The sequence below is a fragment of the Mirounga angustirostris genome, unplaced genomic scaffold, assembly GCF_029215605.1.
Source record: "Mirounga angustirostris isolate CCGP_5_RB_7025 unplaced genomic scaffold, mMirAng1.0.hap1 SCAF_11, whole genome shotgun sequence".
In the NCBI taxonomy this organism is placed as follows: domain Eukaryota; kingdom Metazoa; phylum Chordata; class Mammalia; order Carnivora; family Phocidae; genus Mirounga; species Mirounga angustirostris.
The window spans coordinates 124,785,064-124,798,274 of NW_026991719.1; the positions used below are offsets into that span (position 1 = coordinate 124,785,064).

Here is a 13,211-nt window from a genome sequence, read left to right on the forward strand (position 1 = left end):
CAGGCCCCTAGCCCACACCAGCCCCAGCTGACCCACCACGGTGGCCAAAGAGCAGTGAACACTGGGACACCACTAGTTAGTGTTCACTACAGCCCCAGCCTTCATGCCAAGGTGACACAGGCACAAAGCACCCCAGAACACTCCAGGCCCACACACTTTGGCTTCAGATGGCTTGCTAGGGCAGCCCTGGTGCAGAGCTCTCTGGAACACCTCAGCTGATGTCTGTTTTAAATCCAGCCACCTTGCCAGGGTGTCCCCTAAGAGGAGCACCCCAGGAACCCCAGGCTTGCGCCAGCATCAGTGTCAACCAACCCATCAGGGCACCCCCTACATGGAGCACCCTGGAACATGCCCACCTGCACCTGGCCTTGGCTTCAGTAGCTCCACCGGGGCACCGACTGCGCTAAACACCTTGGGACACCATGGCTTGCATCCAATTCAGCTTCAGCTGTCCTGCTAGGGCACATTTTGCATGAAGATCCCAGGGACCACATCAGCCTGTGCCCATTTTAGCTTTAGCTGTACTGCTAGGATGCCCCCTTCATAGCTTGCCACAGGACCTCCTAGCCTGTACCCTGCCTTAGATCCTGCTGCCCCTTCAGGGCACTCTGTGCTGAGAGTCCAGAAACATCCCCGATTACTTCCACATCTGCTTCAGCTATCCTGCCAAAGTGCCCTCCGTATATAGAGCCCTGGGTCCCCTGAGCTTGTACCCACCATAGTTTCAGCTATCTTACTAGGGCATCCTCTATACAACAGCTCAAGGACCTCCTGGTCCACACACCACATAGCTCAAGCCACTCCAGCCACTCCACCAAGACACCCCCTGCACAGAGCACCCTGAGACACTCCAGCTTGCATCCATTTCAGCTTACAATGATCTGCTGGAGTTTCCTCAGCACATAGAACACTGGGACACCCTGACCTACATCCACTTCAGTTTTAGCAGTCCTGATAGGGCACCCTCTATGTGGAAAACCCCAGGGCCCCCAGCCCATGCCAACCTAGCTCCAGCCAGCCAGCAAATTTACCAAGCACACACAGTCAACATAGGGAACGACCATACACAAGAACATTCCTTCCAGTTGAGGAGAAATAGCTGTTTCACCTAATCCATAAAAACAAACACAGAAAGTCAAGCAAAATAGGGATATAGGAATATGTTCCAAAAGAGAAAACAAGAAAAAACTCAGAAAAAGAACTAAATAAAACAGATAAATAATGTGCCTGATAAAAAAGTAATGATCATAAAGATACCAATGTGGCTGGAAAGAAGAATGGAAAAAATGAGTGAGAACTTCAATAAAGAGATAGAAAATATATAAAAGAACCAATCAGAGTTGAATAATACAATAACTGAAGTTAAAAAAAAAAAAACACTGAGGGCATTACCACTCTTGTAGGGAGTGTTGATAATGGGGAAGGCTATGCATGTGTGCAAGCAGTGGGTATATGAGAAATCTCTGTACCTTTCCATTGATTTTGCTATGACCCTTAAACTGCTCTAAAATATTGTCTTAATAAAAATAAATAAATAAAAATAATTTTTATACTCTCCAGTTTTTGTATATGTATGTCAAAAAAAGTCTAATATCATAAGTAATAGAGTGATACAACTTGTAAAAAATTTAAGTAATACACATAAAGCTATACAGCACTACCTGTGTGATATTGTTTAAACGATACTTAGCTGGCAATATATACCCTTGAATGTGTGAAAAAATAAGAAATATTTAAAACATCCAAGCATCCAAGCAATTCAAGAAGCCAGGCAATGAAGACTATAATAAACCTAAAGAAGTGGAGAGTTAGAAATAATGCATATAAATGCAGAAATAATGAAACAAATAACAGTAGAGCTAGATAACAAAAGCCAGTTCTTTGAAAATACTTTTTGCAAATATGATCAATTACTGAAGAAAAAAGCACAGATAAACAAGTTCAATAAAACTGTACAAAATATAGATGCAGAAGAGATTTAAATATTATAAGAGAACGCTACAAATATGTTACACCTTTCCCTCGGTATAACCAAAGGTGGATGTGAACAAGGAAAGCTTTCTCCTGTGAAAACTAAGGAAACTTCGGTTAAAACGGAGTCAGAAGGCCAGTAGGGGGAGCTCTCACACCCTACCAGGCTAAGTCAATTACAGAGCCAACAGTTAAGAGCCCCACCTTGCAAGTAGATTCTACTTTAGCTACTACGTTACTATCCCAGCAGAGGAAGAAAGGTTTCCTTATCCCCTGACAACAGCCCAGCCAATAAGAGAAGGTCACAATTTAGCCAATCAAAAGCCACTATAATTCAAACTCCCAGTTTACTCCCATAGGCTTTTTTGCTCATAAGCACCTTCCTAAGTTTCCCCTTTTCTCTATAAAAGTGACAACCCCTGCTTTGTTCTCCAGCATTGCCTATGGTTTCACCATAGCTTGCGCGTCCTGAGTTGCAATTCTCTTTTATTCCCAAATAAACCCATTTTTGCTGGTAAAATACTTGGTTGTTTTATTAAGGTTAACATAACATGTAGAAGTATTCCAGCCAATAAACTAAGAAAGAGAGAATGAGAGAAGTCCCATCCCTAAAGGATTAATTGGTAAAGGTAGTAACTATTAATGACTGCCAGCCTCCCACAGAGACTATACCAGAAAATACGTGATGCCTAATGTCTTACAAAACAACAATAACAACAATAAAACAAACACACAAGCATCTTAACCTGATCAAGCTTTTACCCCTAACCACTAATTAAAAGAAATACAAGAGACTAAAAAACATGTTAGGACACCAAGGTGTTACATTAAGTAAAATCTACACTAAGAAACCAGACACAACACAAGACTTGGTTTTTCTTTTTTCCAACAACAACAAAAAAATTGTAAGGAAAAAGATATGATGTGTGAGGGGAATTTATAGATTTTTAAAGACTTAAGGAACATAATAATCACACCTGTGAACCATATTTGGACACCAATTCAAATTTTTGAAAAAGTATAACGCCCTCAGGTAAATATGAAAAATAACTGGACATTTAATGATATTAATGACATTTAATTTTTTTGAAATGATATTTGTATTGACTTTATGGTTTATCTTTTAAAGTCTTTATCTTTTAGAAATGTATATTGAAATATTTAGACATAAAATGATTATTCCAGCAGCTGAGATGCAGGGTAGGTGGGGAAATAATTGGAACCAGATTGGCCATGTATTAAGGTTTTTGATGCTGAGGATCAGGTACAATGGGTTCATTATACTATTCTCTCTACTATTGTATATATTTTAAACTTTCTATAAGAAAACATTTCATTATAATTATTATGTCATTAAATTTGAAATCCTAAATGAAACTGACCACTTTTTAGGGGGAAAAATGAGCAAATTGGCCCATAGCATACAGAAATAAGAACCCTTAACAATACAAACTGAAACTGTATTCAAAACTGAAGTCACCCTCAAAAGTTCCAGGACAGGCAGTTTTGGGAGCCAATTCTACAAAATATCAGGGAAAACTAATCACCATCTTATGTCAACTCTTCCAAATCTATACAAAGATGGGCAACTGTTTAACTTATTCTCCCAGTCTAGGTATTCTTGATTCAAAAATTAAATGTGGACATACCACAAAAAGAATACTTATGCCAAGTTCATTCATATAGCAGCAAATATCCTAAATAAATTAATAGCATATTCAACACAGCAGTGAATTAAATGAACAGTCTGTGTCTAAGGGATGAAAATAATTTCAATTGTAATTCCCTACTTTAACAAATTACAGGAAATAATAATATTTGATCACATCAGTGGGTAAACAAAAAGTCTTTTTTTTTTTTAAAGATTTTATTTATTTATTCATGAGAGACAGAGAGAGAGAGAGAGAGAGAGAGAGAGAGGCAGAGGGAGAAGCAGGCTCCCAAGGAGCAGGAAGCCCGATGCGGGACTCAATCCCAGGACCCTGAGATCATGACCTGAGCCGAAGGCAGACGGTTAACCATCTGAGCCACCCAGGCGCCCAAAAGTCTTTTTTTTAAAAAAAAAGATTTATTTATTCATTTTAGAAAGAGAGAGAGACCAGGTGGAGGGGCAAAGGGACAGGGAGAGAGAGAATCCCAAGCATGCTCCCTGCTGAGCACGGGAAGCTGAGGAGATGGGGCTCGAACCCAGGACCCTGAGATCATGACCTGAGCTGAAATCATGAGTTGGATGCTCAACTGACTGAGCCACCCAGGTGCCCCTAAGAAAAGTCTTTTAAAGTAATTCAAGATGAGTTCATAGTAAAAAGTAAGAACTTCCATTTCCGAAAATAGACGGTAAACATACAGCTTCACATCAGGCATCTGTCCCATGACTGTGTGTGTCACACAAGGGTAGAGGAGGGCCTCCTGGGTGAGGATAGAGAGGTCACATGTCCCAGAACACTGGGGGCCACCGAACCCTGCTGTGTCCCTGCCAGCGGCCCTGAGAGACCCCGGGCCCTGTGAGCAGGTGAGGCACAAGCCCCGCAAACCATCCGTCAAGTGCTCAAGGATGTCGGAGCCTGAGAGCCTTGGTCTAAGGGGCACAGACTCAGGGCTGCCGAGTGCGGGGGCTCCACCCTGCCAGAGTCCAGGTGAGGAGCCCAGGGAGGCCCGAGGGACCCCCGGCCGGCCCGCTCCCGTCTCCTGCCCCCACGTAGCCCAGCGCGGAACCCATGTCGGCCCGACGTGCTGTGAGCCCTAGGGGACCCCTTCCTATGGGGTCCGGATGTGACGAGCGCCGACTTCCGCCTCGGAGGCGTGAGCGACGCCAGCACCTCCGTGTGTGCGAGGCCGGATCTCGGTCGGGCCAGGCCAGGCGTGCAGGTAGGCCCGCCCGTGCGGGAGCACAGAGTGGGGGGACCCCCAGGAGCCAGGTGGCCCATGCCGGCAGCCCCGAGAGACCCCGGGCAGGGACGGCGTCGTCCCGCTGAGCCCCTCCCGCCGGGGCCCAGGACCAAGGACACGGGTCCCCAGAGGGACGGGCCCGGGCCCTCCCTGGAGCGGGCTCCGGGGGCACACGGAGGACTGTGGGGGCCCCTCTTCCCCGCTCAGGTCCAGCCCCTCGGGCCCTGCCGCGGCCAGGCCCTGGGGGCCCCCCGGGGAGGGTGGCCCCAGGTGGCGGCCGTCCGCTGAAAGGCGCCTCGGGGCTGAGAGGGAGCTGAGGACCTTGGTCAGCGGGGAAGGACGCCAGGTCGGGGAGCGGCGGGGGCGCACGGAGCCCCAGGGTGTCCAGGTGGGGACGGGGTGGGGATCGATCGCGGCCAGGACCCAGGGACTCTCGAGCTCAGGCCAGAGGGGACCTCAGCGAGGTCGGGCCCCAGGGTGAGTCCGGGACGGCCGCCGGGCGGGATGGGGACACGCGGCCAGTGCGGCCGGACTGGTGCACCCGGGTCTCCCGAGAGACTCTGGGGTCTTTGGCCGAAGGAGCAGGGCCTCCCTCAAGTGGGCAGAGGGGCGGGCCCAGGTCCTGATGAGCTTCTTCACTGAGGATGCAGAGGGAGGACAGAGGGTCCCCGGACCCCAGCACAGCGGCAGTCAGGGAAGGTCCGTGGCGGGGCGGGGGGGGGGGGGATGGGAGCACGTGGTGAGTCCGGACATCCGCATCCCGGTCTCTGAGAGGCTGAGGCGAGGGCCTGATGAAAGGAGCAGATGCTCAGGTGGGCAGAGGGGAGGGCCCTGGTGACCCAGTGGTGGGGGTGGGAGGGGGGGCGTGGGGAGGCCAGGGATAAACCCTGAGGAAGGACAGAGGGGAGCCCCCTAGAAGCCCACCCATGACGTCAGTCTAGGGAGGCCCCCCCTGGGCGGGATGGGGACACGTGGCCAGTTTGGCCGGACTTCTGCATCTGGGACTCCCGAGAACCTGGGGTCTTGACGGATTGAAGGAGCAGGGCCTCCCTCAGGGGGGCAGAGGGGCGGGCCCAGGTCCTGTTGGGCTTCACGCTGAAGTTGCCGAGGGAGGACTGAGAGACCCTGGACCCCAGCCCAGAGTCAGTCCCTAGAGGCCCGAGTGGAGGATGGGGACACCCCGTTTGTGTCCGTGCGTGCATTTGTGTGTCCCCCACTTGCCCATCTGGGTCTCCCACAGGCTGGATGCCCCGGTGCCCGGGAGCGGATCCGTAGGCAGTAGAGACAGGCAAAGGCATAGGCACCCAGGGAGTCGTGGTGGAGATCAAGGAAGGCCCGAGAGACCTGGACGCCCCATCTCAGGCCCCGCTCTCAGCCCCGGGAAGCCCTAGGCTTCGTGGCTGCAGGAGTTGGCCACAGACGTAACCCGGTGGGCTCAGGGCAGGGAGGGCCTTGGTGTTGGCGGACGGCCTAGGGACAGCAGACGAAGGGGCCTAGGACCTGCTAGGGCTCGAGGCGAGGACCCCCAAGGGAGTCCCCAGGGAGCCCACAGGACCGCGGCTACAGCAGACGAAGGGGCCTAGGACCTGCTAGGGCTCGAGGCGAGGACCCCCAAGGGAGTCCCCAGGGAGCCCACAGGACCGCGGCCCTGATTCAGCCACCGCAGTCTCCTGGGATGGATGCGCCCACACAGTGCACGGCCACTTTGGCTTCAGGGCATCCGAGAACCCATGGCCATTTGGATGGAGCACTGCCTCAAGCATGGGGGTGGGGGTGGGGGGAATGGCCCACGTGTTGCTGGGCGGAAATGTGAGGACCAGAAGGCGGACTGCGGTTTTGGGGACAGCAAACAGATTCGGTCCCGGGAGGCCCCGGGGCCAGATGATCCCACAGGGCGTGCCCGGACTTCCCAGCCACATCTCCCAGAGCCTGGGGTCTGGGTGGAAGGAGCAGGCTTCAGGGCTGCCCAGGCTGACCCCGGGCCTGCCAGGATGGAAGGGGAGGACTAGAGGGAGGATTGCCTGGGCCGCAGTACGTTCAGGCCAGGGAGGAGGCCCCTGTGGAGGAGGAGCCCATGCCTCCTGTCCTGAGGTCCACATCTGGCTGTTAGAGACTGAGGGCCTGTGGTGAGAAGGAGCGGGCCTGGGGTGTAGCGGGCCTGTGTGTGTGTGTGTGAGGGTGGAGGGTGGGGTCGGGGGCAGCGGGGCACAGGTCCGGTTGGGAGTCAGGGTGAGGACCCTGGGGGAGGACTGGCCGTACCCCCTCCACCCCATCTCAGCAAAGAAGCCAGTGCACCGGAATCTGGCCGTGCCCGATCCAGGCAGGGTCGGTCAGCGGTGGCCCAAAGTGGCATGCTTGCTCATTTGTCTCATGGGCCAGAAGGTGGGAGTCCTCAGGGAACTGAGGTCTTGGTCTGTGGGGCACATGGCTTCTGTCTCACTTTGGGGACCTGAAAGAAGGGCAGGCCCTGGCAGGAAGAAAGAGGATTAGTGTCCTGGGGGTCTGAGGGCATCCCCACCCCAGGACAGAGGGGCCGGTCCCTACTGCCAGCCCTTTCGGATCTTGCCGGGGGCTGAGGGTGGGGGCTGTAGACGTGGCCGTGGACGAGGACGGGGTGGCCCCTCACCCTCTTCTCGGAGCTCTCAGGGAGGTGAGGACCACGCTGAGAGAGGTCGGGGTCAGGTCATCTGGGGAAGCCCACCTTGGACACACACAGGAGTCCCTGCTCCTGCCAAGAGTCAATGTGGGGGCACCCGAGGGAGGAGTGAGTGACTCCCAACCCACCCCTCGGGACAAGGAAGTGATGGCCCAGTAATCTGTCCAGCCCCTATCTGGCCTCCCCGGGAACGCTGGGCGGGGCCTGTCAGGCTGAGTCCCTCCTCCTGTACAGATCCTTCCTCTCAGGATGGGGAGGGCCAGGGCCTGAGGGTCTGGACTCAGGTAGCAGAGGAGGCAGGTGCCCTGGTTCTGGGTCTGGCCCTGATGGTGGAGGGGGGGAGATGAGAAATGAGGGCATGCCTCCCACAGCAGAATCCTTAGGGCCCAGGCCTACCCTGCCGCTTCTGTCAGCCATGGGGAGATGGGCGATCGGTGAGCCAAGTTATTTCTCCTGACTTTTCCTTCTGATGTCTCCCAGAGATGAGGCCTCGGCACCAGGAGAATGGCCTCAGGTTAACACAGGGAGTTTTCCCAGGCCTTCCGTGGGGTCAAGGTATAGACGGAGAGGAGCGCCCATCCCAGCACAGATGGAACCCCGAGCTTGGCCATCCCTGGGTTTCCGTGACGAGCCCTTAGAGCTTTGGCAGGCGTGGGCAGATGTGGGCCCCCTCGCTTACCTTCCGTGGAGTCTCGGGGCTGCGTGGTCTTGCTGTGACCCTTTGACCTGAGGCTGTGGGGGTGGGGCCCAGGCCCTGCCAGGGGAAATAGCAGTCCCCTGAGAGGCCAAGGAGGGGACCGCCCAGCTTGGACTGGTGGGGACCTCACAGAGTCCGCCCCAGCCCTCCTGCCCCACTGGGGCCCGTGTGCCGTGCTCTGTGCCTGCACCCTGAAGTGACCCCTCCTTTTGTCCTCCCGGGGCTTCAGGAAGTCAGAGTTGAGGCCTAGGTCTGAGGCAGGAGGCTCTAAGGTCCCAGAGCAGGGGAGGTGCAGGGGAGTGCCGGTGGTCAAGGTGAGGTACTTGCTCTGAGCATGGAGCCAGGGGCTCGCCCATCCCAGCCCAGAGGGGACCCCTCAGCACCCAAGCCCGACGCAGCGCACTGTCAGCTCCGGGACTTCAGGCCTCTGCTGCCTGGGCTGCACCCTGAGGAGCCGTCCCACATCTTTCTTCAGGTTCAGCCCGACACAAACGCCATGCCCCTGGGTCAGAAGGGTGAGCTCTGGAAGCTGGAGGAAGACCCAGGCCCGGCCCAGGGCCTGGTGGAGGCACAGCCATCCGGGGCTGGGGAGGAGGAGGCCCCATGCGCCCCCTCCTCCTTCTCCACCTCCACCTCCTCCCAGTCCACTACCCCATCTGTCCCCTGCTCTGCCCTGTTTCTGGTCCCCTCGGAGGAGGGGTCTGCTGCTGGGTTCCAGAGTCCTCCCCAGAGCTCTGTGAGTGCCCACCCCTCCCCCAGTGCCGGGGCACCCACTCCCTGGAGCCTGTCTGAATATAGCTCCAGCTCATCCATCCAGGAGGAGCCCGGCCCCGGGCTGGAGTTAGGAGTGGCCCAGCCCCTGCTGCAAACTACACTCCACATGAAGGCAGTCCACCTGGTGGCCTTCCTGCTCCTCAAGTATCGCACCCAGCAGCCGACCAGCCAGGCAGAGATGCTGGAGATCGTCGGCGAGGATAACCAGGATGCCTTCCCTGTGCTCTTGGGCCAAGCCTCCAAGTGCATGCAGCTGGTCTTTGGTGTGGATGTGAAGGAAGTGGACCCCGGCGACCACTCCTACATCCTGGTCCCCGTCCTGGGCCTCACCTGGGATGGGATGCTGAGTGGTGGGCAGGGCATGCCCAAGACCAGCCTCCTAGTGGTGGTCCTGGGGCTGATCCTCCTGCAGAACGACCATGCCCCTGAGGAAGAGGTGTGGGAAGAGCTGGAGGTCATGGGGGTGTATGCCGGCCAGGAGCACTTCATCTATGGGGAGCCCAGGGAGCTCCTCACCAATGTCTGGGTGCAGGAAGGGTACGTGGAGTACCGGCAGGTGCCCGGCAGCGACCCTGCCCGCTACGAGTTCCTGTGGGGTCCCAGGGCCCATGCCGAAACCAGCAAGTTGCAAATGCTGGCGTATTTCCTCCGGCTCAATCTCGGGCAGCCGGCTTCCTCCCTGGCCGTGTCTGAAGGGGCTGTGAGAGATGAGGAAGAGGGGGCCTGAGCCCCAGGGTCCACCAGGCCCTTTCCAGGCTTTGGTGGGGTCAGCAGCTTCTCCTACAGAGTGCTGGGCATGAAGTGAGGCCACTTGTTGGTCATTCCCTGTTTGTGTTTGTGTGTGTGCGTGAAGACAGAGCCCTGGGCGTTTTAAGGAGTGCAGGGCCAGGGAGGGTTGGGGGAAGAAAGCAGGGCAAGGAGCCTCCTGAGGGTGGGAGTTCTTGTTCCCTAGGATGACCCCCACATCCAGAGCTTGGTGTCCTTGAGGAAGCTGTCCTGTGGGGTTCCTTGCCATAGAAGGTTTCATCCGTTTCAGCGGCGGAGCGTGTGAGTGACATCCACCCCCCAGCATTTGTCCGTACCCAGTTGAAGAGTTAAAGAGTTTTATCATGTTCTGGGGGCGCCTGGGTCCTCTGTTGGTTAAGCATGTGCCATCGGCTCAGGTCATGATCTCAGGATCCTGGGTTCGAACCCCACATTGGGCTCCCTGCTCAGTGGAGACTCTGCTTGTCTCTCTCCCTCTGTGTGTGCTCTTTCTCAAAAAAGATAAATAAATAAACACCTTTAAGAAAAAAAGAGTTTTGTCATGTCCTGGACACCAGCCTGGACACCTTGCCTACTTGTTTGGCCTCTGGACCGAAATCACAGGGAATTGGCCTAGGGATGGGTTGGAAAGGCGAAAGAATGGAACAAGCAGGGGACGGGGGTCAGAAGCTGGAGAAATAAAAGTTTGTTGGTTCTTGCTTCTGAGGCCTTCCCGGCCATCATTGTGCAAATGCGAAACGCAAGCATGGGCGCACACGCGTGCTAGTGCATTGGCCTGGTTCTTCCAGAAAGGGGGGGAAACGTCCTCCCAGCACAGAGGGAGCCCTACTCACTGGCTCCTTGATTCCCAGACATGGGCTGAGCTCTGCTCTCTGGAAGGCCCTGTGGGTGAGCAGTGAGGACACTAGGAGAAGCAGGACTCGTCCCAGCCATAGGGGACCGTGTCTAGCAGCCGCAGTCCCGGCAGGAAGGTGGGGAGGGGTGCCCTGAGACCCGCAGAAGAAGCGGAGGCAGGGTGAGGGGGGTGCGGGTGCCGGGGCGAGCACTGCAATGCAAATGCCCCCGGCCCGGCCCGGGATGGGGGGCTGGGGTGACCAGAGGGTCCCCGAGATTGCTTCTGTGCAGCTAGTCACCGGCAAGCTGGGTGGCGACACTGCCAGAGTCCCGTCTCTGCCTCCGTGTCAGGGAAGGCGGGGGGCAGGGTGCGAGCCTGTGTGTGAGGTGCACAGGCACGGGCTCAGCGGGGTGCCGGGGGCGGGGCCCCAACCTTGCCGGGCGGGGTCCAGGTGAGGAGCCCAGGGAGGCCCGAGGGACCCCCGGCCGGCCCGCTCCCGTCTCCTGCCCCCACGTAGCCCAGCGCGGAACCCATGTCGGCCCGACGTGCTGTGAGCCCTAGGGGACCCCTTCCTATGGGGTCCGGATGTGACGAGCGCCGACTTCCGCCTCGGAGGCGTGAGCGACGCCAGCACCTCCGTGTGTGCGAGGCCGGATCTCGGTCGGGCCAGGCCAGGCGTGCAGGTAGGCCCGCCCGTGCGGGAGCACAGAGTGGGGGGACCCCCAGGAGCCAGGTGGCCCATGCCGGCAGCCCCGAGAGACCCCGGGCAGGGACGGCGTCGTCCCGCTGAGCCCCTCCCGCCGGGGCCCAGGACCAAGGACACGGGTCCCCAGCACAGCGTCAGTCAGGGAAGGTCCGTGGGGGAGGGGATCGAGCACGTGGTGAGTCCGGACTTCCGCATCCGGGTCTCAGAGACTCTGGGGTCTTTGGCCGAGGGAGCAGGGCCTCCCTCTGGTGGGCAGAGGGGCGGGCCCAGGTCCTGATGAGCTTCTTCACTGAGGATGCAGAGGGAGGACAGAGGGTCCCCGGACCCCAGCACAGCGTCAGTCAGGGAAGGTCGGTTGGGGGGGTGATAGGAGCACGTGGTGAGTCCGGACTTCCGCATCCGGGTCTCAGAGACTCTGGGGTCTTTGGCCGAGGGAGCAGGGCCTCCCTCTGGTGGGCAGAGGGGCAGGCCCCGGCCCTACTGGGCTTTATGGTGGGGATGCAGAGGGACGACTGTGGGACCCTGAACCCCGGCACAATGTCAGTCACGGCAGTTCCGTGGCGGGGCGGGGGGGGGGGGTGGGAACACGTGGTGAGTCTGGACATCCGCATCCGGGTCTCTGAGAGACTGAGGGGACGGCCTGATGAAAGGAGCAGATGCTCAGGTGGGCAGAGGGGAGGGCCCTGGTGACCCAGTGGCGGGGGTGGGGGGGGGGCGTGGGGAGGCCAGGGATAAACCCTGAGGGAGGACAGAGGGGAGCCCCCTAGAAGCCCACCCATGACGTCAGTCTAGGGAGGCCCCCCCTGGGCGGGATGGGGACACGTGGCCAGTGCGGCCGGACTTCTGCATCTGGGTCTCCCGAGAACCTGGGGTCTTGACGGATCAAAGGAGCAGGGCCTCCCTCTGGTGGGCAGAGGGGCGGGCCCCGGCCCTACTGGGCTTTATGGTGGGGATGCAGAGGGACGACTGAGAGACCCTGGACCCCGGCACAATGTCACTCAGGGAAGCTCCGTGGCGGGGCGGGGGGGGGGGATGGGAGCACGTGGTGAGTCCGGACTTCCGCATCCCGGTCTCTGGGAGACTGAGGCGAGGGCCTGATGAAAGGAGCAGATGCTCAGGTGGGCAGAGGGGAGGGCCCTGGTGACCCAGTGGCGGGGGTGGGAGGGGGGGCGTGGGGAGGCCAGGGATAAACCCTGAGGGAGTACAGAGGGGAGCCCCCTAGAAGCCCACCCATGACGTCAGTCTAGGGAGGCCTACCCTGGGCGGGATGGGGACACGTGGCCAGTGCGGCCGGACTTCTGCATCTGGGACTCCCGAGAACCTGGGGTCTTGACGGATTGAAGGTGCAGGGCCTCCCTCTGGGGGCCAGAGGGGTGGGCCCAGATCCTGCTGGGCTTCAGGCTGAGGATGCAGAGGGAGGACAGAGGGTCCCCGGACCCCAGCACAGCGTCAGTCAGGGAAGGTCCGTGGGGGAGGGGATCGAGCACGTGGTGAGTCCGGACTTCCGCATCCTGGTCTCAGAGACTCTGGGGTCTTTGGCGGAAGGAGCAGGACCTCCCTCCGGTGGGCAGAGGGGAGGGCTCAGGTCCTGCTGGGCTTCATGGTGAGGATGCAGAGGGAGGACTGAGGGTCCCCGGACCCCAGCACAGCGTCAGTCAGGGAAGGTCCGTTGGGGGCGGGGATCGAGCACGTGGTGAGTCCGGACTTCCGCATGTGGGTCTCAGAGACTCTGGGGTCTTTGGCCGAAGGAGCAGGGCCTCCCTCAAGTGGGCAGAGGGGTGGGCCCAGGTCCTGCTGGGCTTCACGCTGAGGATGCAGAGGGAGGGCAGAGGGTCCCCAGACCCCAGCAGGGCGTCAGTCAGGGAAGGTCCGTTGCGGGGGATGGGAGCACGTGGTGAGTCCGGACTTCCGCATCCGG

At 57.4% G+C, this 13,211-nt stretch overlaps 1 protein-coding gene across 1 annotated transcript; it reads left to right on the forward strand.

The window, feature by feature from the left end:
• Nucleotides 1-8,709: 8,709 nt before the first annotated feature.
• Nucleotides 8,710-9,714, forward strand: LOC135361887 (melanoma-associated antigen 9-like). Its single transcript, XM_064573643.1, has one exon. The coding sequence runs from the start codon at nt 8,710-8,712 to the stop codon at nt 9,712-9,714; it is 1,005 nt and encodes a 334-aa protein (XP_064429713.1).
• Nucleotides 9,715-13,211: the final 3,497 nt, after the last annotated feature.

Excerpts from the sequence above, each read along its gene's own strand:
- LOC135361887 (XM_064573643.1), top strand. The coding sequence starts at position 8,710 with ATGCCCCTGGGTCAGAAGGGTGAGCTCTGGAAGCTGGAGGAAGACCCA.